At 33.2% G+C, this 26,012-nt stretch overlaps 1 protein-coding gene across 4 annotated transcripts in view; it reads right to left on the bottom strand.

Annotated features, from left to right (window-relative positions):
* Positions 1–26,012, bottom strand: part of SYCP1 (synaptonemal complex protein 1) — a 149,333-nt gene that overhangs the window by 31,866 nt on the left and 91,455 nt on the right. For 3 of the 4 annotated variants that reach the window (XM_047726411.1, XM_047726409.1, XM_047726410.1), the window contains 12 exons: positions 25,481–25,585; positions 24,190–24,293; positions 22,951–23,068; positions 22,060–22,130; positions 18,695–18,776; positions 15,782–15,844; positions 13,169–13,231; positions 12,938–13,000; positions 9,039–9,155; positions 8,536–8,646; positions 7,106–7,198; positions 6,416–6,490 (listed from right to left, as the gene is read on the bottom strand). In XM_047726411.1, coding sequence (XP_047582367.1) covers positions 6,416–6,490; positions 7,106–7,198; positions 8,536–8,646; positions 9,039–9,155; positions 12,938–13,000; positions 13,169–13,231; positions 15,782–15,844; positions 18,695–18,776; positions 22,060–22,130; positions 22,951–23,068; positions 24,190–24,293; positions 25,481–25,585 — 1,065 coding nt within the window. The remainder of the gene's footprint in view (positions 1–6,415; positions 6,491–7,105; positions 7,199–8,535; positions 8,647–9,038; positions 9,156–12,937; positions 13,001–13,168; positions 13,232–15,781; positions 15,845–18,694; positions 18,777–22,059; positions 22,131–22,950; positions 23,069–24,189; positions 24,294–25,480; positions 25,586–26,012) is intronic. The other variant, XM_047726413.1, reaches the window with a different exon arrangement.

The raw sequence follows: 26,012 nt of genomic DNA on the forward strand, positions 1-26,012 counted from the left end.
ACAGAATATACCTCAACATCATAAAGGCTATATATGAAAAAACTACAGCTAATATAATCCTCAATGGGGAAAAACATAGAGCACTTCCTTTACAGTCAGGAAAAGAAAGGAAGTCTACTCTCACCACTGTTATTTAACATGGTACTAGAAGGCCACAGTAATGAGACAACAAAATGAAATAAAAGGCATCCAAATCCGAAGGAAGAAGTCAAACTTACACTATTCACAGAGGACATGATATTCTGTGTAGAAAACCCAAAAGACTCCACCAAAAAATTGCTAGAATTGATACATGAATTCAGTAAAATCAAAGGATACAAAATCAATGTACAGAAATATGTTGAATTTCTACATGCCAATAATAAAGCAGCAAAAAGAGAAATCAAGGAATTGATCCCATTTATAATTGCACCAAAACAAGAAGATACCTAGGAATAAACCCAACCAAAGAGGTAAAAGATCTATACTCTCAAAAATATAGAACACTTATGAAAGGACCTGAAGATGACACAAAGTAATGGAAATACATGCTCTGTTCATGAATTGGAAGAAAAAATACTGTTAAAATACCTATACTATCCAGAGCAATCTATACATTTAATGCAATCCCAATGAAAACACCATTAGCATTTGTCACAGAGCTAGAATTATGCTGAGTGAAGTAAGTCAAGCAAAGATAGTTAATTATCATATGGTTTCACTGACTTGTGGAACATAAGGAATAACATGGAGGCCATTAGAAGAAGGGAAGGAAAAGTGAAGGGGAGGAAATGGAGGGGGAGATGAACCTTGAGAAACTGTGGACTCCGAGAAACAAACTGAGGGTCTTAGAGGGGAGGTAGATGGGGGATGGGTGAGCCTGGTGGTGGATATTAAGGAGGGCATGGATTGCACGGAGCACGGACTGTTATATGTAAACAATGAATCTTGGAACACTACTTCAAAAACTAATGACATATTGCATGGTGACTAACACAATAAAAATAAATAAATAATTAAAAAACTGAAAAAAAAAAAAAAAAAAGAATAAACAATCCTAAAATTTGTATGGAACCACAAGACCCCAATGGCCAAAGCAATCTTGAAAAAGAAAGGCAAAGCTGGACGCATCACCATTTCAGACTTCTAGTTATATTAAAAAGCTGTAGTATCTTTAGGGTAAATACCCAGCAGTGCAATTGCAGGGTCATAGGGTAGTTCTATTTTCAACATTTTGAGGAACCTCCATGCTGTTTTCCAGAGTGGTTGCACCAGCTTGCATTCCCACCAACAGTGTAGGAGGGTTCCCCTTTCTCCGCATCCTCGCCAGCATCTGTCATTTCCTGACTTGTTAATTTTAGTCATTCTGACTGGTGTGAGGTGATATCTCATGGTGGTTTTGATTTGTATTTCCCTGATGCCGAGTGATATGGAGCACTTTTTCATGTGTCTGTTGGCCATCTGGATGTCTTCTTTGCAGAAATGTCTGTTCATGTCTTCTGCCCATTTCTTGATTGGATTATTTGTTCCTTGGGTGTTGAGTTTGCTAAGTTCTTTATAGATTTTGGACACTAGCCCTTTATCTGATATGTCATTTGCAAATATCTTCTCCCATTCTGTCAGTTGTCTTTTGGTTAACTGTTTCCTTTGCTGTGCAAAAGCTTTTGATCTTGATAAAATCCCAAAAGTTCATTTTTGCCCTTGCTTCCCTTGCCTTTGGTGATGTTCCTAGGAAGATGTTGCTGCGGCTGACGTCGAAGAGGTTGCTGCCTGTGTTCTCCTCGAGGATTTTGATGGATTCCTTTCTCACATTGAGATCCTTCATCCATTTTGAGTCTATTTTCGTGTGTGGTGTAAGGAAATGATCCAATTTCATTTTTCTGCATGTGGCTGTCCAATTTTCCCAACACCATTTATTGAAGAGGCTGTCTTTTTTCCATTGGACATTCTTTCCTGCTTTGTCGTGATCCGAAGGGGCACATGCACCCGAATGTTTATAGCAGCAATGTCTACAATAGCCAAACTATGGAAAGAACCTAGATGTCCATCAACAGACGAATGGATAAAGAAGATGTGGTATATATACACAATGGAATACTATGCAGCCATCAAAAGAAATGAAATCTTGCCATTTGCGACGACGTGGATGGAACTAGAGGGTATCATGCTTAGCGAAATAAGTCAATCGGAGAAAGACAACTATCATATGATCTCCCTGATATGAGGGAGAGGAGATGCAACATGGGGGGTTGAGGGGGTAGGAGAAGAGTAAATGAAACAAGATGGGATTGGGAGGGAGACAAACCATAAGTGACTCTTAATCTCACAAAACAAACTGAGGGTTGATGGGGGGAGGGGGTTGGGAGAGGGGGTGGGGTTATGGATATCGGGGAGGGTATGTGCTATGGTGAGTGCTGTGAAGTGTGTAAACCTGGCGATTCGCAGACCTGTACCCCTGGGGATAAAAATATATGTTTATAAAGCTGTAAAAAAAAAAAAAAAAGAAAAAGAAAAAAGAAAGGATGAATACCCAAGTTTTGTAGCAACATGGACGGGACTGGAAGAGATTATGCTGAGTGAAATAAGTCAAGCAGAGAGTGTCAATTATCATATGGTTTCACTTATTTGTGGAGCATAACAAATAGCATGGAGGACAAGGGGAGATGGAAAGGAGAAGGGAGTTGAGGGAAATTGGAAGGGGAGGTGAACCATGAGAGACTATGGACTCTGAAAAACGATCTGAGAATTTTGAAGAGGTGGGGGGTGGGAGGTTGGGGGCACCAGGTGGTGGGTATTGTAGAGGGCACGGATTGCATGGAGTACTGGGTGTGGTGCAAAAATAATGAATACTGTTATGCTGAAAAAATAAAAAAATTAAAAAAAAAAAAGCTGTAGTCATCAAAACAGTATGGTACTGGCACAAAAACAGATACATAGATCAATGGAACAGAATAGAAAACCCAGAATTGGACCCACAACCATATCGTCAACTAATCCTTGACAAAGCGGTTAAGAATATCCAATGGAAAAAAGGACAATCTCTTCAACAAATGGTGTTGGGAAAGCTGGACAGTAACATGCAGAAGAATCAAATTGGACCACTTTCTTACACTCTACACAAAAATAAATTCAAAATAAATGAAAGACCTAAATTTGAGACAGGAAACTATCGGAATCTTAGAGGAGAATACAGGCAGCAACCTCTTTGACCTCAGTCATAGCAACTTCTTACTAGACATGTTGCTGGAGACAAGAGAAACAAAAACGAAACTGAACTACTGGGATTTCAGATATAAAGCTTCTGCACAGTGAAGGAAACAATTAACAAAACTAAAAGGCAGCCTATGGAATGGAAGAAGATATTTGCAAATGACATATCCAATAAAAGGTTAGTATCCACTATCTATAAAGAACTTAACAAATTCAACACCCCCAAAACAAATAATCCAGTTTAAAAAAGGGCAGAAGACATGAATAAACATTTTTCCAAAGACATCCAGATGTTTAACAGACACATGAAAAGATGCTCAACGTCACTCATCATTAAGGAAAGGCAAATCAAAACTACAATGAGATATCACCTCACACCTTTCAGGATAGCTAAAATTAACACAAGAAACCTCAGATGTTGGTGAGGATGCAGAGAAAGGGGAACCCTCTTACACTGTTGATGGGAATGCAAACTGGTACAGCCACTCAGGAAAACAGTATGCAGGGTCCCTCAAAAATTTAAAAATAGAACTATCCTATGATCCAGCAATTGCACTACTACGTATTTGCCCAAAGGAAACAAAAATACAGATTTGAAGAGACACATGCACCCTGATGTTTATATCAGTGTTATCAACAATAGTCAAATTATGAAAACAGCCCTAGTGTCCATCAACTGATGAATGGATAAAGAAGATGTGGTGTATATAAACAATGGAATATTAGCCATCAAAAAGATTGAAATCTTGCCATTTGCAATGACGTAGATGGAGCTAGAGTGTATTGTGCTAAGCAAAATAAGTCACTCAGAGAAAGACAAATACCACATGATTTCACTCATATGTGGAATTTAGGAAATAAAACAGATTAACATTTGGGGAAAAAGACAGATCATAAAACAGACTTTTAACTACAGAAAACAAAATGGCAGTTGCTGGAGGGGAGGTGGGTTGGGGATGGGCTAAATGAATGATATGTATTAAGAAGGGCACTTGTTGTGATGAGCCCTGGGTATAATACGTAAGTGATGAATCACTAAATTCTACTCCTGAAACCCATATTATACTATATGTTGACTAGAATATAAAAACTTAAAAAAAAAAAAAAAGAAAAAGAAAAAGAAAAAAAGAAAAAAGAAACCTCCTGTGCATTGTTGGTGGGATTATAAACAGGTACAGCCACTGTGGAAAACTGTAAGAAATTCTTCAAAAAATTAATGAAACTACCATATGATTCAGTAATTCCACTTCTGGGAATATATCCAAAACAAACAAAAACGTCATGCTGAAGAGATATCAGCACCCACATGTTCACTGCAGCATTATTTCCAGTATCCAAGATATGGAAACAACCTAAGTGATACCAACAGATTAATGGATAAGGTAAGTATGATACATACACACACAGAAATATTATTTAGCCATAAAGAAAGGAAATCCTGCCATTTGCAGTAACACGAATGGATCTGGAGAGCATTTTGCTAAATGATTTAAGTCCAACAGAGAAAGTAATATTTGTATGTTCTTATTTATATGTTGTCTAAAATTAAAGAAAGAACTCATAGAAAAAGAGATCAGGTTTGTGGTTACCAGGGGCAGAGGTGTTGGGGTTCAGGAATTAGATAAAGGTGGTCAAAGATTTGTACCTTTGTACAAGTTAAAAGATAAATAAGTACTAAGGACTAAGGATGTAGTTTATAACACAATGATTATAGTTAACACAGCTATATGGTATATTTGAGACTTAAAGGAGTAAATGCTGAGCATTCTCATCATGAGGAAAAGAACACTTTTTTTCCTTTTTTTTGCATCTATATAAAATGATGGAATGTAACTAAATGTATTGTGGTAATCATTTCACAATATATACAGGTCAAATCATGCTGCATAACTTAAATTTGTACAGGACTGTATGTTAAATGTATCTCAATACATATGGAAAACATTTGGAAAAAAAGAACATTAAGAGTAGTTAAAGTGAAGGAGTCCTCCTCTTCCACTGCAACAGTAGTGGTAGTAAAGTTAAGTATATTACTATTATAGGTGAAAAGAGAGACATTTAGTCATTCCTTTGACAACATTCATTAAAAACAGAAAATTTTCAAAGAACTGTTCTCAGGTAAAGGGAAAACAAAAATAAATAAGATATAATCCTTACCTCTGAAGAGCTTGAAATATAATGGAAGTACAGACTGATATAACTATTTTGATATAAAAACAGAGTGCTATGAGAATACTTATATACAGTAAGTTCGCCTTTGATGAAATGAAATTCATCAAATTTTAATATGAAAAATGTGTCAGATTTTCCATAGTGGAGAAAGGAAGAAAAGAATTAAGTACAGGAAACAAAGTGAACAGAAAGGATCTTGAAATTGAAAGTGCATATTACTTAGGCTGTTGCTGAGTGATTAAGAGAACAGGTTTTGGAAACATGCAAGATTTGGACTGAATTCTAAGCCATTCTACTTTTTTACTACGTGATCATGAATAAATAACCTAACTTCTATAAAAATGAAGGTAATAAGTATTGCTTTTAGCACTGTTGAAGAATTAAATAGATGTAAGTAGGATAGTCAGCATGGTATCTGTCCTATAGAAAGTAAAAAGATAAATGGTATTTGTCATTTTAAAGTAAGTCAATTCATTTTGTAAACTGCAAAACACTACACAAATATAAGGCATTATTTTTTCTGAAACCTAATGAATAGTTTAAAAACACATCTAAATATGTAAGCATTTTATAATATATGAGATAGTATTTCCCAAGTACTAATATCTAAAAGCACTCTACTCTTAAAGCATGTTTATATTTATATTTGTTCAATATTTAAACAAAGGAATACACTACATACTTCCGGAAAAAAACTAGATGTTTTAATCATAATTACCAAAATATATTTTCTAATATTTATAAAAAGTTGCAGTTAGGGGTGCCTGGGTGGCTCAGTCAGTTAAGTGTCTGCCTTCACCTCAGGTCATGATCCCAGGGTCCTGGGATCAAGCCCCACATCAGGCTCCCTGCTCAGTGGGGAGTCTGCTTCTCCCTCTCCCTTGGCCTGCTGCTCCCCCTGCTTGTGCTCTCTCTTTCTGCCAAATAAATAAATAAAATCTTTAAAAAAAAAAAGTTACAGTTATATTTCAGTTAAAAAAATTAAACTAAAAAAACCCAGAAAGTTGCACCTAAATATTATTAGCTACTTTATCCATAATGCCACAAAACCTACCTTTTCTTCTCTTTCTATTTCAAGTTGTTTCTTAACAGACAACAGTTCATTTTTGAGATTAGACAATTCAGACTCCTAAAGGAAAAAAAAAACATGAAATTTATAGTGTATCCATATATTTCTCAAAACAGTAAAAATGCTAATGTTTCATATATATTTAGTTTTACAGAGAAATAAATTCACTTATAAAATATATACACTTTTTTACTATGTTCAGTTAGCCAACATATCGTACCTCATTAGTTATTTACGTAGTGTTCAAAATTTCATTAGTTGTGTATAACACCCAGTGCTTACTTTACTCACTGATATGAAAGCTGCTAGTTGAACATAACTAAAGATTTCATTTAGACAAATTTTTATAGTTTTCTAAAGAAATATTTAACATTACATATCTCTCCTTCTCACCTTCTCCCAATCTATCCCATTCTTCCTCTCCCAATCTCTATCAAGCTCCAAATTTATTTGTAACTGGAGTTTGTATTTATTCATTTGAAAAAAAGAGTTTATCCCACATTTCAGAAAATAAAACTGGAAAACCATTTAACTATAACACCTGTAAGATCTTTTTTAAATCTAAGATTCTTTGATTCTACAGCTCAAAAATTATGGTTTTATTTAATATTATTCTTTACCACCAGTCATGCTGATATGAAAATTGGCTTTATTGCTATTTGTTCTGTATCTCACCAAAGATGCTTTCACTGATGACTGTTCTTGTTCTTTGCTTTTATAAAGTCCTAGTTCTGAGTCTCTTTCTTCAACTATTTTATCATATTGGTGCTATATTAAACAGAGAAAATATTTTAAGTATATTAGAACACAAAAAAATTATGGTTTTAAAAAAAGATGTTTATTTATTTATTTAACAGAGATCACAAGTAGGCAGAGAGGCAGGCAGAGAGAGGGGTGGGGAACCAGACTCCCCGCTGAGCAGAGAGCCTGATGCAGGGCTCGATCCCAGGACCCCGGGATCATGACCTGAGCCAAAGGCAGAGGCTTTATTTAATCCACTGCGCCACCCAGGCGCCCCATAAATTATGTTTTAATAATACTAGTATCCTTACACATTTTATATTCACAGAAAATGTCAATAAATTCCACATTATTTATATATATATATATTTGACCTTTTTTCTAATTTTTAAGTCATTTTTATTCAAATAAACAATGAAACATAGAAAACAGTCTTGAAAATAATCAAACACAAGAACAACAAAAAATTCTTTTTAATTGGAAATGTTGAGTTTCATAATTTAAAAAAAGGCTATAAACACCAACCTCTTAGAAGAGTAACTGATTCCAGACCCAAATCTGGGGCAGGAAATACAAGATGAGACTTGAACATGTTGTTATAATAGAAAGCAAAAAAGCGGTCAAGTCAAAAGGACTGGCCAACTAGTTTGAAGAGTCTCCCACTGGCCAAAAAAGGAACAATTTGGGTGTCAAGGATTAGACTGGATTGAGACATGCCAAATATGTTTAAATCTCTGAGTTCATAATATTTTCATGAATTTTTAAAATATTATGAAAATATGTTTAATCTTCATTGGTTACCTCATATGTTTATATCCCACCAACAATTTTAAGGATGAATAGGTAAGTATAGCCCACCTCTTATTCCAGATCTTGAAGGGAATAAAGCTGAATTCAGTAACAGAATGATTACTTTTATAACAACAAAAAATAAAGGACAAACACAACAAACATTAAGTCTTTCATCTATTTATACCACTGATAAAAATTTGTTTAGCCTAATGTGTGTTAGACACACATAATGGATATATTTATATCCTTTACCAGATACATATTCTGGGGATGTACTTAAATAAATATAAGGTATAAAGTGCTATAAGAAGAGTGCTAGGAAAATTCAGAAGAAAAGTGATTACTTCCATACATAACCGATGACAAGGAGAGGGATTCTCAAGGAAGGGACACTCAAACTCAGCTTTGTGTGGTTAAGACCTAAACTTAGAGAAATGGAAGATCAAGAGTATTCTAGCTGTAATCAGTCATTATTGCAAATTTTCTGACAAATCAGACTGCTATCTTGATTTCACTATCTTTATGCATAAATATGGCTGCAATTAATAGTTCTCATTACACACAAACGTTACCTTATGTTTTTCCATAAGTGCTACCATTTCAGCTATTTTATGTTGACATCGTATATCAATTTCTTTCTGTAATTTCACTGCTTCATTGGCTATTACTTTTGCTTTCTCAACCTATCAAATAAAGTATTTCTTAAAATTAATGCACAAAAAACAAATTTAACTAAATGCAAAGACCATATATACTACTTACATAAAATGCAGAAATCGAACACCAGAAAATTAGGAAAGCCAAGTAAAAGATGCATTACTGTTTGGGTTTATTTTAGGGCGTCCTATCAAGTGTGATGATAGTATAACACTATAATGACCACTTAATCTTTTCAAAATAATACATTACTTAATACACACATGCTTAGAATAACAAAGATACTTTTTAACTGTCACATATAAATTTATTAAATCTTTTAAAAATCATAACTTCAGAATTGCTTTTCTCTTAAAATGTTGATGAACAAATAGAGTTTTAATATAACAAATTTTCAAACATATTTAGTTTTTCCTACCTCTTCTAAAAGATTTTCTTCTGATATCTTTTTGTCCTCAATTTTTTTTTGATAGCTGTCAGTCATTTCCTTAAATTTCTGTTTGGCACCTTCTAGTTCTAATTCTAATTTACTGACCTTTGAGTAAAGAAAATAGCATTAACATTAGTAAATGTGCACTACTTGAAAATATTCTATATTCACTTTGTGGTTTTGTGACTCTTAAAATATTACTTATTCATTGAAATTATGGTTGGATCATTTTCCTTACAGTTTTCATATGCTGAGATGTGATTTTTCACAAAACCCCTAAAATACATATTTAGTCTGACAAGTAATATTTTTAAAGTAGCCATATTTTCATTTATGATCTATATCTCAGCAATATTTAAATTATTTGTTCTGAGGTTCAGGTTTTGTTACAGTGACTATTCCATTTGGATAGAACACCCATGTGATTCAAAGAAAAAGCATGTTCTGGGCGCCTGGGTGGTTCAGTGGGTTAAGTCTCTGCCTTCCGCTCAGGTCATGATCTCAGGGTCCTGGGATTGAGCCCCATGTCAGGTTTTCTGCTCAGCAGGGAGCCTGCTTCCCCCTCTCTCTGTCTGTCAAATAATAAAATAAAATCATTTTTTTAAAAAAAGCATATTCTTTTTTTTTTTTTTTAAAGATTTTATTTATTTGAATAAATTTTTTTTATTTATTTGGGGCACCCAGGTGCCCCAAGAATATTCTTTTTTAAAAAGCAGCTTTAGGGGCGCCTGGGTGGCTCAGTGGGTTAAGCCGCTGCCTTCAGCTTGGGTCATGATCTCATGGTCCTGGGATTGAGCCCCGCATCGGGCTCTCTGCTCAGCAGGGAGCCTGCTTCCTCCTCTCTCTCTGCCTGCCTCTCTGCCTGCTTGTGATCTCTCTCTGTCAAATAAATAAATAAAATCTTTAAAAAAAAAAAAAACCTATTAAAAAAAAATAAATAAAAAGCAGCTTTATTGAGGTATAATGGATACACACACAAAAAACTATGCATATTTAACATTCACAATTTGATTAGTTTAGACATATGCATACACCATGAAACCATCACAATTAATATGCATAATGTATCACCTCCAAAAGTTTCCTTCTAGCCCTTTATTTTCTACCATAAAAACAATTTAACATGAGATCTATCCTCTTCACAAATTTATAAGTTCACAATATAGTATTGTTAACTATAGGTACTGTGCTGTACAGCAGACATCTAGAACTAATTTATCTTACTTAACTGGAAATGTTATACAAGTTGAAGAACTCTCCATTTCCCCCTGCCTTTTATCTATTCTAATCTCCATTCTAATCTCTGCTTCTTCTAATCCTTGCTCTTCTTTATAGCTCTACTGAATAATTATATATCAATATTTGTTTTTTTAACTATTTTTATTGTTTTATGTTACTCACCATACAGTACATCATTTGTTTTTGATATACTGTTCCATGATTAATTGTTTGTGTATAACACCCAATGCTCCATGCTATTCATGCCCTCCTTAATACACATCACTGGGTTCAACCACGCCCCCCCCTTCTAAAACCCTCCATTTGTTTCTTGGAGTCCATAGTCTCTCATGGTTCATTTCCCCTTCTGATTCTTCCCCCTTCATTTTTCCCTTCCTTCTTGTAATGTCCTCCATGACATTCCTAATGTCCACAAATAAATGAAACCGTATGATAATTTAGACTTTCTGTGTTTGACTTATTTCATTCAGCATAATCTCCTCCAGTCCCATCCATGTTGATGCAAAAGTTGGGTATTCAACCTTTCTGATGGCTGAGTAATATTCCATTGTATATATGGACCACATCTTCTTTATACATTCGTCTGTTGAAAGACATCTTGGTTCTTTCCAACAGTTTGGCTATTGTGGACATTGCTGGTATGAACACTGGGGTGTATATGGCCCTTCTTTTCACTATACTGTATCTTTAGGGTAAATATCCAGTAGTGCAATCGTAGAGTCAAAGGGTAGCTCTATTTTTAATTTTTTGAGGAATCTCCACAGTTTTCCAAAGTGGATGCACTACCTTGCATTCCCATCAACCGTGTAAGAAGGTTCCCCTTTCTCCACATCCTCACCAACATTTGTTGTTTCCTGTCTTGTCAATTTCTGACTGGTGTAAGGTGGTACCTCAATGTGGTTTTGATTTGAATCTCTCTGATGGCTAATGATGATGAACATTTTTTCATGTGTCTGTTAGACATACCAATGTCTAATTTGTCTAATGTCTAATTTGTATGTCTTCTTTGGAGAAGTGTCTGTTCATGTCTTCTGCCCATTTTTGATGTGGTTATCTGTTTTTTGAGTGTTGAGTTTGAGGAGTTCTTTATAGATCTTGGATATGAGCCCTTTATCTGTAATGTCATTTGCAAATATCTTCTCCCATTACGTGGGTAGCCTCTTTGTTTTGTTGACTGTTTCCTTTGCCATGCAGAAGCTTTTGATCTTGAAGTCCCAAAAGTTCATTTTTGCTTTTGTTTCCTTTGCCTTTGGAGACATGTCTTGAGAGAAGTTGCTGTGGCCGATGTTCAAGAGTTTATTGCCTATGTTCTCCTCTAGGCTTTTGATGGATTCCTGTCTCACATTGAGGTCTTTCATCCATTTGAGTTTATCTTTGTGTATGGTATAAGGGAATGGTCAAGTTTCATTTTTCTCTATATAGCTGTCCAATTTTCCCAGCACCACTTATGGAAGAGACTGTCTTTTTTCCATTGGATATTTTTCCCTGCTTTGACCATAGAGTTGTGAGTCCATATCTGGGCTCTCTATTCTGTTCCATTTGGTCTATGTGTCTGTTTTTGTGACAGTACCAAGCTGTCTTAGTGATCACAGCTTTATAACATAACTTGAAATCAGGCAATGGGAGGCCCCCAGTTTTGTTTTTCAACATTTCCTTGGCAATTCTAGCTAAACTCAGGGGACTGGTTGAAATGGAGTCCCCCACTCCTTCACCATCTTGGGAATCTCTCTGATGCTTTTTTAAAGTTTCTATTTCTTCACTGAGATTCTCCATTTATTCATTATAAACATACCCTCCTTTTTGTCTTTGAATATACTTATAAAAACTACATAAATGCTCTTATCTCCTAATTCCAACATCCGGGTCACCTTAGAGTGATTTCCTATTGACTTATTTTTAATACTACTAATGGTTATCTGTGTCATCTTCATTTTAGGGCTACCACAACTAATGCTGCTATGAATATTTTGTGTATTTCTCTTGATTCTACCTATAGTAGGCTGAATTACAGGATATATGTTAGTTACTTTTCTATAGGATTCCAGAAGTTTGAGAATTCTTTTCATTTTTAACACAATGTTTATATATTTTTAATCTCAAATAGTATTTAAGGAAGGTATAAGATTTTTGTTTTCCTAGAAAATGAACATCTTTCAAATACTGAGAACTACTGTTTTCCATTCAAGACTCAAAAACTATTTGAGTACTTACTATCAGTTGCTATTCAACGACTTAGGAATATGATAATAAACAAATTAGGGCTCTTGGCATCATGAGCTGACATTCCTTAACTTTAACTTTTTTCTATAAAATCAATGGTTCTCAAACTTCTTATGCAGCAGGATAACCATATATAGACCTTCTATAATATGTAATTCCAAGGCTCTACTCCAAACCTACTCAATCTCAAATTTAAAAGTATGGGTAAGGAATATGAATACACACATATACCACACACATTCATATATTTAAGCTGCTTAGATTGTTCTGATACAGCTAAGTCACAGACAAGCACTCTATTAAAAAGAATGATTCCTACAATCTCAAAAGAATTTTTTAAAATAACTGCTACAATAGAAGAGTATGAAATTCCTAAGTTTTCGTCTACTTACTAGTATTTTAAAAACAAAAATAAATATTCCAAATACCTTTATCTCATAAATATTCAGTTGCTTGCTTTCTGCTGTGCCCTTTTTTTTTAAGGCCTTATTCTATAAAAAATTGAAATAAAGAATTATGCTTAGTAACAACATGATTCCATTTTGCATTGCCACTGACTTAGACTGAAATTACTAAAGGAAAGGAAAGCATTATTCTCTAAAAATATAGTGAAAAAAATAGTTTTTTTTAATAGTTTAATTTGGAGAATCAGTACCTACCTCCTGCTGGAGTTCTTCAATACATTTGCTTTTATTTTCAACTTGTTTCCTTAAATTGTTACACTAAAAAATTATGAGAAATTATTTTATTCAATATTCCAGTCAAAATAAATAACTTTAAAATAATAAAAATATTGCACAAAATAACATAAAGGTCACTTCAAAAATTATGTAGTTTAGTAACTCCATTAGAGTCTAAAATTATGTGATCAAGTAAATTTTAATAAAGATTTTTCTCAATAGAAATTTGAAATTCTTCACATTTCTTAACTTACTTAAAGAACACATGAATTCAATTACTTTAAGGAAAAGTGTCTCTTGCTCAATCCTATATAGAAGGCTGAATTGTATTACTAATTAGATTTTGAAAAGCTATAGCCAGAGGTAAGATTAACTATAATTTGCCTTCATCCTTATTCATTATTCCTCATTTCTCATTTCTGAGTCTCTTTTACTTTTATATTTGGGGAAGGGGAATAATGTGATACTCTATCTCCTCATAACTGCATTCTAACACATGTTATAGAAATACTACCTAACACTTTTTTATATCACACTTTGGAAGACTATTTCACCTGAGTACACATGCATGATTGGACTAAGAGGCATTAGGCTAAGAAATAATTGGACTACCATAAAAGCAGAACAGGTTCCTAAACAGTCCTAAAAACATTACAGTTAATGTAAGTTGTACAAATTTCCATCAAAGTAGAAAGAAACTCCAATGGAAAAAAAAATTTAATCTCTCAGCACAAAATACTCTGTTAAATATTTTTATTGCAAAACCCATGTGTAGTCATAATCAGCTATTATTCTAAAACTGAGTAATACATGGCACAGCTGCTTAATAATCTTATTTTTAAGATGCTCAACCCCTAAACTCTATTTCAGAAAACTCAAAAGAAAACAAAGGAAGAAAACCTACAGAAAAATGAGAGACATTTTGGTGATTTTCATGCCAATTTTACTAGTACAAATACATTAGCAGGTGCAACTATTTGTGTATACAATTTTAACTTTTTTAAAAAATCAAGGATTTCCAATTCTGGCCGAAAAGCCACCTGTATATTCTGAACAACCTTCCTGATAAAAAATAATTTAAAAGGAAATGGCTACAAAATGAGGAATCTGCTTACTTGAAATTATAACTTTAATAATAGCAGGTTTGGGGTAGCACCAAAGCCAGCTATGGACATCTGCTGAAACTACCTAGTATAAGGGAGATAGAAGATAAAACTTAGAGCTCACTAAAGGTAAGGAATTCAGTAAGACAACCCTGCATAAAGTCACAAACTCAAAAGACTACCTGTTCTATGAAAATATATCTTAAAAAATAAATCTGCCACACAGAAGGGTCACAAGAAAACTTGTCTGTCTTGACGCTAGCACTGAGTGAAAGTTATCAAAATCTTCCCCGAGAATTTGTAGCCATGAGGTAGCCTTATATGAGTTTATAGCCTAAATTCATGCTATCTCTATGATTTGGAAAAACCTAAAATGGAGAATTTAATTTAAAATGGTTCCTGGTGAACATTGATCCCAAGACAATCTTTTTGGGAAGATACAAACTCCAACACAAGCCTCAATGAATTCCCATGGATAAAACTCCAAAGAATCATAACAACAACAAAAAACAAAATAAGAATTGAGACTCAATGAGTAAACATCAACAGAAAGAACAAAAAGCAGAATCAGACCTGAAATGACTTCAGACACTGGTATGCCTATAAAGCCATCTTTATAACTGGCATTACTACAATCCAAAAATAAGTGTATATCTTACTAAAATAATGACACCAAAACTATCAACTTTGAATGTAATTTGACTGCCCATCTCACTCTCCCTTCTTTCTGAATAAGACAATGAAAATTAAAATAACTTGTCACACCTTTTAAATTTAAATAATCTCCAATTTTAGGGCTAATGAAGGTAAATATATTTGGTAGAATGTCCAAAATTCTTGGAAAGGATTTAAACTACCATAGTTTTTTTTTCCCCCCAATCACAGTTCATTTCTAAGTAAATCAATTCACATGCATAGAAACAAAAGAATTTTACTCACCAGAATTCTAGGCAGAAGAAAATGGTATTATCAGAGGTCAAAACTTCAGAGAGTGAACTAAACTTTTCCAGAGGACTACTTACTATAGGTAAGAAGGTCAAGTTTAGGATAAATATGTGGAGACAGGAGAAGTGAATTGTGATGGACAGCCAGGCAGTAAAAACACTTCACAACTTCACATCAAGGGAGCAGAAAATTTTCTGTAGCTCCTTTGATTATACGAATGAGAAATATGTCTAACAATAATCTTTAAAAGCATCTTGCCACTCTAAAGATTCTGCCAACAAATGCAGCTGCTAAGAATGTAAAATTTGGGGAAAGGAAGAGATAACTAAAGAAGAATTTCATGAAACTTTGCTCTTTGAAGCACTGTACAAAGCTCCTAAACCCAGAGCTTCTTCAAAGAAACCTGCAGTAAAAATCCAAAATTATTCCTTAAAGTCTTCAAAGAGATTTGATATCTCTTTGTACAGGACAATGTAAAGAACGTAGTCATACTTTTGCTACAAAGTCTCTTTTCTCAAAAATGCTTTTTGCAATTTGATAATACCTTGTTTTCTAAGATCTTCATTTGTTTTTCTTTTTTTAAAACTTCACATTCAATGTTGCGTGCCTAAAAAACATTATTTGCCATCATATTTAAAATGTTAACAGAATTTCTATTTTCTTCTGAGTATCTTTCAGAAATAGAATTATAAAACTTAGTCTTATATTTCTATAAAATATACATACTTCCAGTTTATTGCTGTATCCTTTTTTAAAAAATAAATTGTCTTTAATGCTTTTATGTTAATGCTTATCACTTTTAATTTTAACCCAATATTATTTTGTGATTTTTATCAACTTTCTCAGTCTACCTTGAATTTTTTAAAGTTGTCAAATGTCTATAATCTTCTAAATACGTCTTTCACAAACACTTGTTAATCTGAACGTCAGCACAACCCAATGATAAAATCAGGTATTATTATCTCCATTTTAGGGATGAGAAAATAAACTCAGAAAAAGCAAGTATGAAATAATATAAATGTCTAAACTAAGAATAGTGGGTTGCGGGGGGAAAGGTATAATGAATGTCAGGTAAATTTCTGAGAACTTCTTACAAATTGGATTCTTTCTAGGAAACTGTTTCAGTTAAGTAAATTGAAATCCAACCACGGAAAAAGATTAAATGTGCCAACTTATCTTGCATTTTGAGTTTTTTTTCCTAACTCATCACTAATATCTTGTACATTGGTAAAATACATTTAAATTCTTTTTTTTTTTTAAAGATTTTATTTATTTATTTGACAGAGAGATCACAAGTAGATGGAGAGGCAGAGAGAGAGAGAGGGAAGCAGGCTCCCTGCTGAGCAGAGAGCCTGATGCGGGACTCGATCCCAGGACCCCGAGATCATGACCTGAGCCGAAGGCAGCGGCTTAACCCACTGAGCCACGCAGGCGCCCCCATTTAAATTCTTGATAAAGGATTTTTACTTTAAACACCAAATTCATGTTTTTTCCCCATCACAAAAGGATTAGTGTCTTGAAGCAGCCTCTGATGCAAATCTTAAAGTAGTAAATTACATGGCAAATTTTCAGGAGATTAAATTCCTTTTTAATAAATATGAAACTGAAAGAAAAAATAACATTTTGAAAGAAAAAAAAATGTGGTATAGTTTAAAGAATGCCAGAAAGCCAGCACTACTACTTCTTAGTTACGTAGCCTTTCAAACTTTTTTACCTTTTGGAGGCCCAATTTCTTAATTCATAAAATGAGGACAAAAATAACTTGCAGTTAACTAAGAGAACATATACAAAGAACTAGAATGTTCCTGATATACTGTAGGCCCTTAAAAATACTAGCTCATCTCGTCCTTAGAATCTTAGTTTTAAGATAATCTTACAGCTTTCTAAAAATAAATAGGACACTCCTCATGTCAAAACTCTTCAATAATGTCAAATTCCTAAATATAGTTTATGGGGCCTTAAATAATCTGCCCTTATCTCTCCCAACCTTCATTTCCCCTATCCTTCATCTCCCCATGCTTATCTCTACCTTCAGCTTTCCCTATTCCCTCCACTATTACTACTATTTTAAACTCCACCTTTCAGCCAAGATGAACTTTCCATAGTTTTTTAAATATGACATTCTCCAGGTACCTGGCTGGCTCAGGCAGGCATTGGCCTTTGGCTCAGGTCTTGGTCCCAGTGTCCTGGGATGGAGCCCCGCATCGGGCTCCCTGCTTGGCAGGAAGCCTGCTTCTCCCTCTCCCACTCCCCCTGCTTGTGTTCCCTCTCTCATTGGGTCCCTCTCTGCCAAATAAATAAAATCTTTAAAAAATAAAAATTAAAAATGAACAAATATGACACTCTCTCATACTCTGTATGTAGTGTGCGTGTGCTTATAATTTATAATATTCCCTGATATATTTGTGTCCATCCCTCTGCCTTCCAGTAATTTCTATTAATCTTAGGTTTCAAAGTGAATGTCACTTCTTCCAGGAAGGTGTCCTGACTCAACTTTTGATTAGATGCTCCTTGTATAGGCTCCAGGAGGAGCTACTTTGGTCTGGCCACCATTCTTTCCTGAGAAGACTCTGTTAGTGTAAATTCCATAGTAATCCTGTTAAGTCCATGTAGTTTGATGGAAGCTGATCTGTCTCCAGGAGTAGATAGGTACACAGTTCAGGCTTCACCAAATTACTCTTATCCCCTAACCACAATGACTAACTTAGGAATAAGTAAGTAAAATTAAACTAGAGCAAAGTCCTCTCCAAGATGTTTTTCAGAGCTTTCAAGACACTTTTTTTTAAAAGCTTTCCAACTAATTCCAGTGCCTTTCACATCTTTCCCATTCCTTTCTTAGATATTAAAATGTGACTTCCCTAGTAATAATTTAAAAAAAAAAACCCACCTTAACTGAATCACACATTATCCACCAGAACAAATGAAGTCTAAACTGGGCACCGAGAACAGTGCCTGGCACGAGTAGATAGCTAATAATACGTGCTGAGTGAATGAAAAAACACAGGTAAGGCCTTCACAATCTAGCTTCATCTATTTTGGCAAATCTTCTCCCCACTATGTATACTGTATACTATAATCATGTCACATACTTTGTACCATTTCACTTTTGTGACATTCTTCCCTAAAAACTTTATCTCAACTTGTTGAAATCATATCCACCAAAGCACAACACAAACTTATCAATTTATCAGTATGTTCTTTACTATGAAAATATGAATCCTTTTAGCCTAAAAATGTATATCATTAAATATTAAGCATTTATGAAAGAAATTTGTAATTATGCCACTATTTCTTCTACATATAAATCATATAAGCAAAATAGACTAACACTGCCTATTGCTTTAAGGTCAACTGCATACAACAGTCCCTATATCGATAGCATACTTTATTTTTTTTTAGACATGTGGTGTTGATTTTATGATTTGAAATTGGTATACAATTTATTAATATAACATACATTTTCTTCACTCTTGTCCAATTTACATTTAACTTCATCTCCTTTCTGTTTTAATTCTTCTCTCACAGATTCCAGTTCATTTCTTAAAGGAAATGGAAGAGTGACATTATAAAAAAAAATATATTGTATTTTTGTTTTACTGCTTTTCTGGGATTTCTTAAAATGGTTGACCATTATATTTTTTGTTGGTTTAAATTATTTTGTTTAAGCAGAGAGAGTCAATTATCATATGGTTTCACTTATTTGTGGAGCATAACAAATAGCATGGAGGACAAGGGGAGATGGAGAGGAGAAGGGAGTTGTGGGAAATTGGAAGGGGAGGTGAACCATGAGAGACTATGGACTCTGAAAAACGATCTGAGAATTTTGAAGGGGTGGGGGGTGGGAGGTTGGGGGCACCAGGTGGTGGGTATTGTAGAGGGCACGGATTGCATGGAGCACTGGGTGTGGTGCAAAAATAATGAATACTGTTATGCTGAAAAAATAAAAAATTAATTAAAAAAAAATTATTTTGTTTAGTAATTTTTCATGCATTAATGTCAAAAGGCATACTTCCCCTCCTATACTTAAATTACCTTATACATTTAATTTGAAATTAATTATCTAGATCCTTTAATCCATTAAAAAAAGAAATACTTCTTATTTAAGTCAAGATTTCACTTTACTCTTTTCTTTAAGAAGTCATAAATTAGTCATCATCTAAGATGTAGTCATAATTTTATACAAATAAATTAGGGACATAAATGCAAGTGATTTTAATGAAGGACTACATGACTGAGATATTTACATAGACAAACATCCTTACATAGAGAGAGGGTATCTCTGGAAACACACACAAGAAACAGTGATACCCCTGGGGAGGAAAACTAGATAGCAGAAAGACAAAGAGAAGATAGTTTCCTTTCCCCATGTTTCCCCTTGTTGCTTTGAATTTTGTGCCATATGCTTATATTGTCTTTTCAAAATTTTTTAAATTAAAAATCTGCCCGCTGCACATGAATGCAATGGTATTTTTGTCTCAGATACTTGAAGCTATTTCTAATTATAGTTTCCCTGGCTAGCATTAATATGTTGCTGGGTTTAGGCTGTATGCACAGAATACTATTCAATCATATGGAATAATTGGCTTTGTAAAAACTGAATCCATGATATTTACCCTTTAACTGAGTATTAAGTTTTTAATTGACATATTCTTACTTTTCCTATGTATTTATATTTAGAGTTCTATAAGTCTATATACAAAAAGATATAATCAAAATAATCTGAATTCTCTTAAATAAAAAGCAGCCTTTCCCCAAAATAAATCTTCACTTTTTATCCTCAAAATGTACAGTGCCTTAGTCACTGAGATCCAATCTAAAAAATTCTCAGCTGCTTCTCAATGAGAAAATTGAGCAAAAACAACTAAAGCAATCAATAGAAATACAATAAAAGATGATTTTCCAAACCTAGAAAATAACAACAGTTATGTGGCCAGGAACTGTACATAGCACTTTATTCACATTATCTCAATCCTAAATGTTAACAAAATATAAAAAAACAAAACTTAATACTTCAGACTATAAGTACAAACAAGAGCCCCCAAATATTTGGAAATCATCTAAATTACTAATGGATTAAAAGGAAACAAAATACAAAAACATGTTACTTAGAAAATAAACATGAAAACACTATATATGAAAACCCAAGTCATAGATCGATAGTTGTGTTAAGAAGTAAGCTATCTTGAAATGTTTTTATTATTTGAAAAAGAGGAAGAAAAACTGAATATCAATATATCAATTTGAAAAAGAACTAAAGAAAAGATTAATATTTGATTTCAAGCAGACAAATTTCTAAGTAGAAAAGCAATAGGAAAAATTACTCCCCCCCCCCAAAAAAAAGACAATTAGATCTTATACAAAATGAAAAAACTTATGCACAACAAAAAAAATTACCCAAAGTGAAAGGAAAAGAAGTTGGGGGAAATATGTACTGTAAAAAAAACAAGGTAAGGGATTACTATATTTTTTAAAGCTTAAGTAAATCAGTAAGAAAACAATTTAGACCTCAAAATATTAATGGGGAACAGATATAAGCAATATTAGAAAAAAGAAATTTGAGCAAGTAAGCATAAAAAATTCCAAAGCTTAGCCAAAAAATAAAAATTACAAATCATAAGAACAATGAGGTTTTTTTTTTAAGATTTTATTTATTTATTTGACAGAGAGAGATCACAAGTAGATGGAGAGGCAGGCAGAGAAAGAGAGAGGGAAGCAGGATCTCTGCCGAGCAGAGAACCCGATGCAGGACTCGATCCCAGGACCCTGAGATCATGACCTGAGCCGAAGGCAGCGGCTTAACCCACTGAGCCACCCAGGCGCCCCAATGAGTTGTTTTTATCTGTTATATTATCAAATAAATTAATGGTAATTCCCAAAACAATTAAAAGATTTTGGAACCATCATTTTCACACAATAGTGGTTGTACTATATGGTTTACAACCAGTATAACCTATTAAAAACCATTTGAATATCAAAAGTCATTGAAACAATTATTCCAGTAACTCAGTAAATTCTATTCCTTGAAACATATCCTATCAAATTTAAAATAAGAAAAAAATCTGTATGCACCAAGTTGTTAACTATAGTATTGTCGATGATAGTGAAAAGTAAGAAAATGTAAGTATCTAAAAACAAAAAGAATTAAAATAAATACTGTTATATCCACTTGACTGGTTTATAGGCATTAAAAGAGATGATTTGAAAACACCTAGAAACATGGAAAATGCTTTTAAAAATATTAATTTTTTAAAAATTTCTCTTCTAGGCTCCATAGCTCTGGGGTTAGAGCACTGGTCTTATAAAAATTTCTCTTCTAAATTTTCTTGTATACAATTACTTTCTTAAATATTAAATATAAGAAAGTTCAGGATGCTTTAAAATTAATCTCAAAGTGGGGCGCCTGGGTGGCTCAGTGGGTTAAGCCGCTGCCTTCGGCTCAGGTCATGATCCCAGGTCCTGGGTTCAAGCCCCACATTGGGCTTTCTGCTCAGCAGGGAGCCTGCTTCCTCCTCTCTCTCTGCCTGCCTCTCTGCCTACTTGTGATTTCTCTCTGTCAAATAAATAAATAAAATCTTTAAAAAAAAAAAATTAATCTCAAAGTCTAATCTTACTATTTCAACACTAAGAACAACACTAAGAACAACACTAAGAACAACACTAAGACATTACAATTTTATTTTAAGCAGAACTCTAACATAGTAATTCTAATTTTTTACTTTATACCATACTTAACATTAAGTATTATCTAAATTGACTCTAACAAATTAACAGAAAAGAAGTACTAAAATCTTTTGCCAAAAAAAGCCAATTCATTAGTCTTGCCTTAACCGTGTTTCCGTTTCTTCCAGTTTTTCTATTTGTTTCAACATCCTTTCTTCTTGTTTTTTGCTATTCTAAGGAAATAATCAATGTTGTTTATATTATTTTGTTTCAACAAAAATAAAATTAAAACTATTATTTAAAAACCTTTAACCATCAGCATAAAATTTAGTTGTATGTAAAACAAGACAATGGGCTATTTATCTTTCATAGTTTCATACTATTTTTCCAGCCTTATTTTAATTATTACCCTGACAATCTCTACATAGCAGCTAAAAACAAACAAACAAAAAAACCCCACAAGTTTTACTTGCTATTTCCCAGTGATAATTTAAGCCTTTTATCCTCTATTCATATTGTTGTGGCTTAAAGGAATATTTTTCCATTTACTGATATTTACTGATCTCACAGTTGTTCATCTTTCAAGGCCAAAATCAACGCTATACTCCCTCTGAAGCCTGCTCTTTCACGAAGGCAGAAGAGCAATTCTGTCAATTCTGGTAACACTTGGTCCCCAAACAACACATATAATGTAGTATTTTGTTTTAAGTTACTTGAGTATTTAGTTTTTCTATTGAGCCATAAGAACTTAAAGAGGAAGACAGTCTATTCACCATTGTATCCTTCACATTCTTACATGATTACTTAATAAATACTTCATAAAAATCTTGATGCTTAAAATTAGATTAACTGTATCAACAGATATAGTCTCTATATTCTGTTCCCCATTATTCATCACCAAAATCAAAATGTATTTTTTCTTTTGAAACAAAGTATCAGCTCTAACATAATCAGATTTGTGAAGGTGAAAGAATCTTGGAAGGTTATCCATTCTAACACCCTAATTGTCCAGGTTAGAAAACTAAGTCACTGGTACTATCTTCATCAACTCACATCAATATCTTCTTGCTGTTTCTTGATTTCTAGGGCCATATCACTTGCTTCTTGCGCTCGTTCTTTGTTCTCCAGTGAAAGCCTGTTGCAGCTTGCATTTAGTTCAGTAGTCTTAAGCCTATTTTTTAAAATCATGTCAGACCTAAATATTTACCTATTAAATTATATGATGTGGAATTTAATTCAAGATAATCTTAGGGTAAAGAGAGAAAGGGCTAGGAGTATAATAAGATTGGCCATTACTTAATTTTTGAAGCTGAGTGATAAGTACATGCTGCTTCATTACATTTTTTCCTCCACTTTGTACATGTTTAAAATTTTCTCTAAGTTTTACAAGATATCATATTTTCTTGAATATTCCCTATATACCTCATACTCTATATTTTTCCACAAATTTTGAAGTATATATTATTTTCTTCATATAATTTTTTTGTCTATAGTATACGGTCTCTTAGAAACTGTTCCAAACTTCTGGTGATTTGATTAAAGTAGTCATGAGGCATGAACTATCTTTAATAAAATATTTTCATTAAAATAAATAAAACTTGGTTTAACTTCTGTACACAACACTTGAACTGCTCTTACAAGGTCTCAAATGCTCTACACTGGAAGAGAAATTACTGCTATTATTGGTGGCAGTCAGGATCAATTTTAAATGAAAGAAGGGGACTGTGTGGCTCTATGAAATGATTTCAGCAGCATCTATTATTTTCTCCTAATTACCAGTACTGGAAATTCATCAAAGAGTAGATTCAAAAATGAAAGTTTGAAAAAGCAAACATATCAAAGATTATATAAATTTATACTAAGTATAAATAACTAACCAGTCCATTTATTAAAAGGAATTTTGGTTAATATATGAATTTTACCCATAATTCAATGACCTGTATTTTAGTCACTTCAACAAAACAAATCTATGAAATAATTTAACAAAACAAGCAAAATAACTAGGTAGAACTGCAAATGATTATTTTTATCAGGAACTATCTCCAAGAAAAGTAATATAGTGATCTTCTAAGTAAGTTTTCAACTTTGTGATGTACTTTTTATGTTTATGATATATACATATCACCGCTAATTTAATTAACAGTGAAATTAATAAATTATTTTTATCTCTAATTAGGAATAAAACACAACTTTAACTTCAAATAAATAGTGAATATAACTTACTAATTTATTATTAACTATCAGAAAGGTAAGAAATTGAATACATAACTTATTTATAGAGAAAAAACTTACTTCTCATTTTCAAGCTCAGTTTTCAGCTCTTTAACCTGTTTGGAATAATGCTGTTCACTTGTCACAATGGCAGTTAACCGTATTTCCAAATCATGTACTTTTTCCTGGAAAATATGTATAATCACAGCAAACTTTTTTTTTTTTTACAATTTTCTGGTTTAAAATATGTCCACTTGTAATCAAGTCAAATATTTGACAATATTTTGGTTAAAAATGTCAAATTTTAAAATATAATAGATTTAATGCCAAAACCATTCTAATTATAGAAAAAGGAGCAATGACAAATGTAATTTAAGTGAATTCCATCTTGATATTCTAAAGCTCAACCAGTAAGATTATATTTATATATTATAAAATATTTTCATTAGTTTTACTCTAGCAGGTAATTAATCTCAATTATAATGTTCTATTAAGAAAAAATATATTAGTTAATGAAACCAGGTAGAATCTTAAAAACTAATCTGTTCTGGGGGCACCTGGCTGACTCAGTCAGCTAAGTGTCTGACTTCACCTCAGGTCATGATCTCGGAGTCATGATCGAGCCCCACATGCAGCTCCATCCTCAGCAGGGAGTCTGCTTGTCCCTCTCCCTGCTTATGCTCCCTGCTTATTTGTCTCTCAAATAAAATCTTTAAAAAAAAAAACCTATATTGGGGCGCCTGGGTGGCTCAGTGGGTTAAGCCGCTGCCTTCGGCTCAGGTCATGATCTCAGGGTCCTGGGATCGAGCCCCGCATCGGGCTCTCTGCTCAGCAGGGAGCCTGCTTCCTCCTCTCTCTCTGCCTGCCTCTCTGCCTGCTTGTGATCTCTCTCTGTCAAATAAATAAATAAAAAATCTTTAAAAAAAAAAAAACCTATATTGTTGTTACTATTATAAAAATATAATTACAATGTAATGCTATTACGTACTGAAAAATACTTTTAAAATAAAAATATATTCTAAAATTACAGTATGAGAACTGTAAAAATTATTATAAACAAAGAACTTAATAAAAGTAAAATATTCAATCTATAAATACTAAAGACATCAAAAATGTGATTGTTATAAACTACAGCATTATGTATACTATTGATATCATAATGTCAATCTTTATCTCCATTATAATATGGAGAATCTCTAGATTTGTTTCAAATCAATCACTAGTATATTAAATGTAGCAGGAACACTTCCTTCGAAGGAATTGTGAGAAGAAGTCCTACACAAAGCAAATCCTTCACAATACCACAATCTATTCTGTAAATCTGTATTTTACTAACAAAATGTTGGAAAGAAAATATCTTTTTTAAACAAACCTCTCTGGTTTGGAGAAGACCAGTTAGTTCTTGTTCTGCTCCTTTTAATTCTTCAGCAATCTTCTCAAATTGTTTCTTTTCATCTAAAAGCTTTTGGTTTTCTGCCTATTTAAGAACATTAACAAATCATGACAGCCAAAGCACATACGTATGCAAAATAATCAAAATGCCTAACTAGAGCAAAGACAATTATGAGTTTCTCACTGGCTAAATAAAAAATTAAAAAGAGAGAGAGAGAGAAAACAAGTCATAATTAAGTAAATTCCAAAACTATATATGATGACAGAAGATTCAATGGACAAAGTCCTGAAGTTTTCATTGAAAAAAAAATCATGCTGGTCACTGAATTAAAACTTTATCTTATACATAGATCACTCCAATTTATTAGCATTTATTAGTCACTCACTAGTCCATCAATCCTGTTTCCTTACATTGTACTAAAATGTGCTTCCCTGTAACTTTCATGCAATGGTGATTGTTCTGCTTTCCTTAGTCACATAGAAGTCTAGCTCCTTTTTCACACGATAGCAAA

The sequence above is a fragment of the Lutra lutra genome, chromosome 4 (genome assembly GCF_902655055.1).
Source record: "Lutra lutra chromosome 4, mLutLut1.2, whole genome shotgun sequence".
In the NCBI taxonomy this organism is placed as follows: Eukaryota; Metazoa; Chordata; class Mammalia; order Carnivora; family Mustelidae; genus Lutra; species Lutra lutra.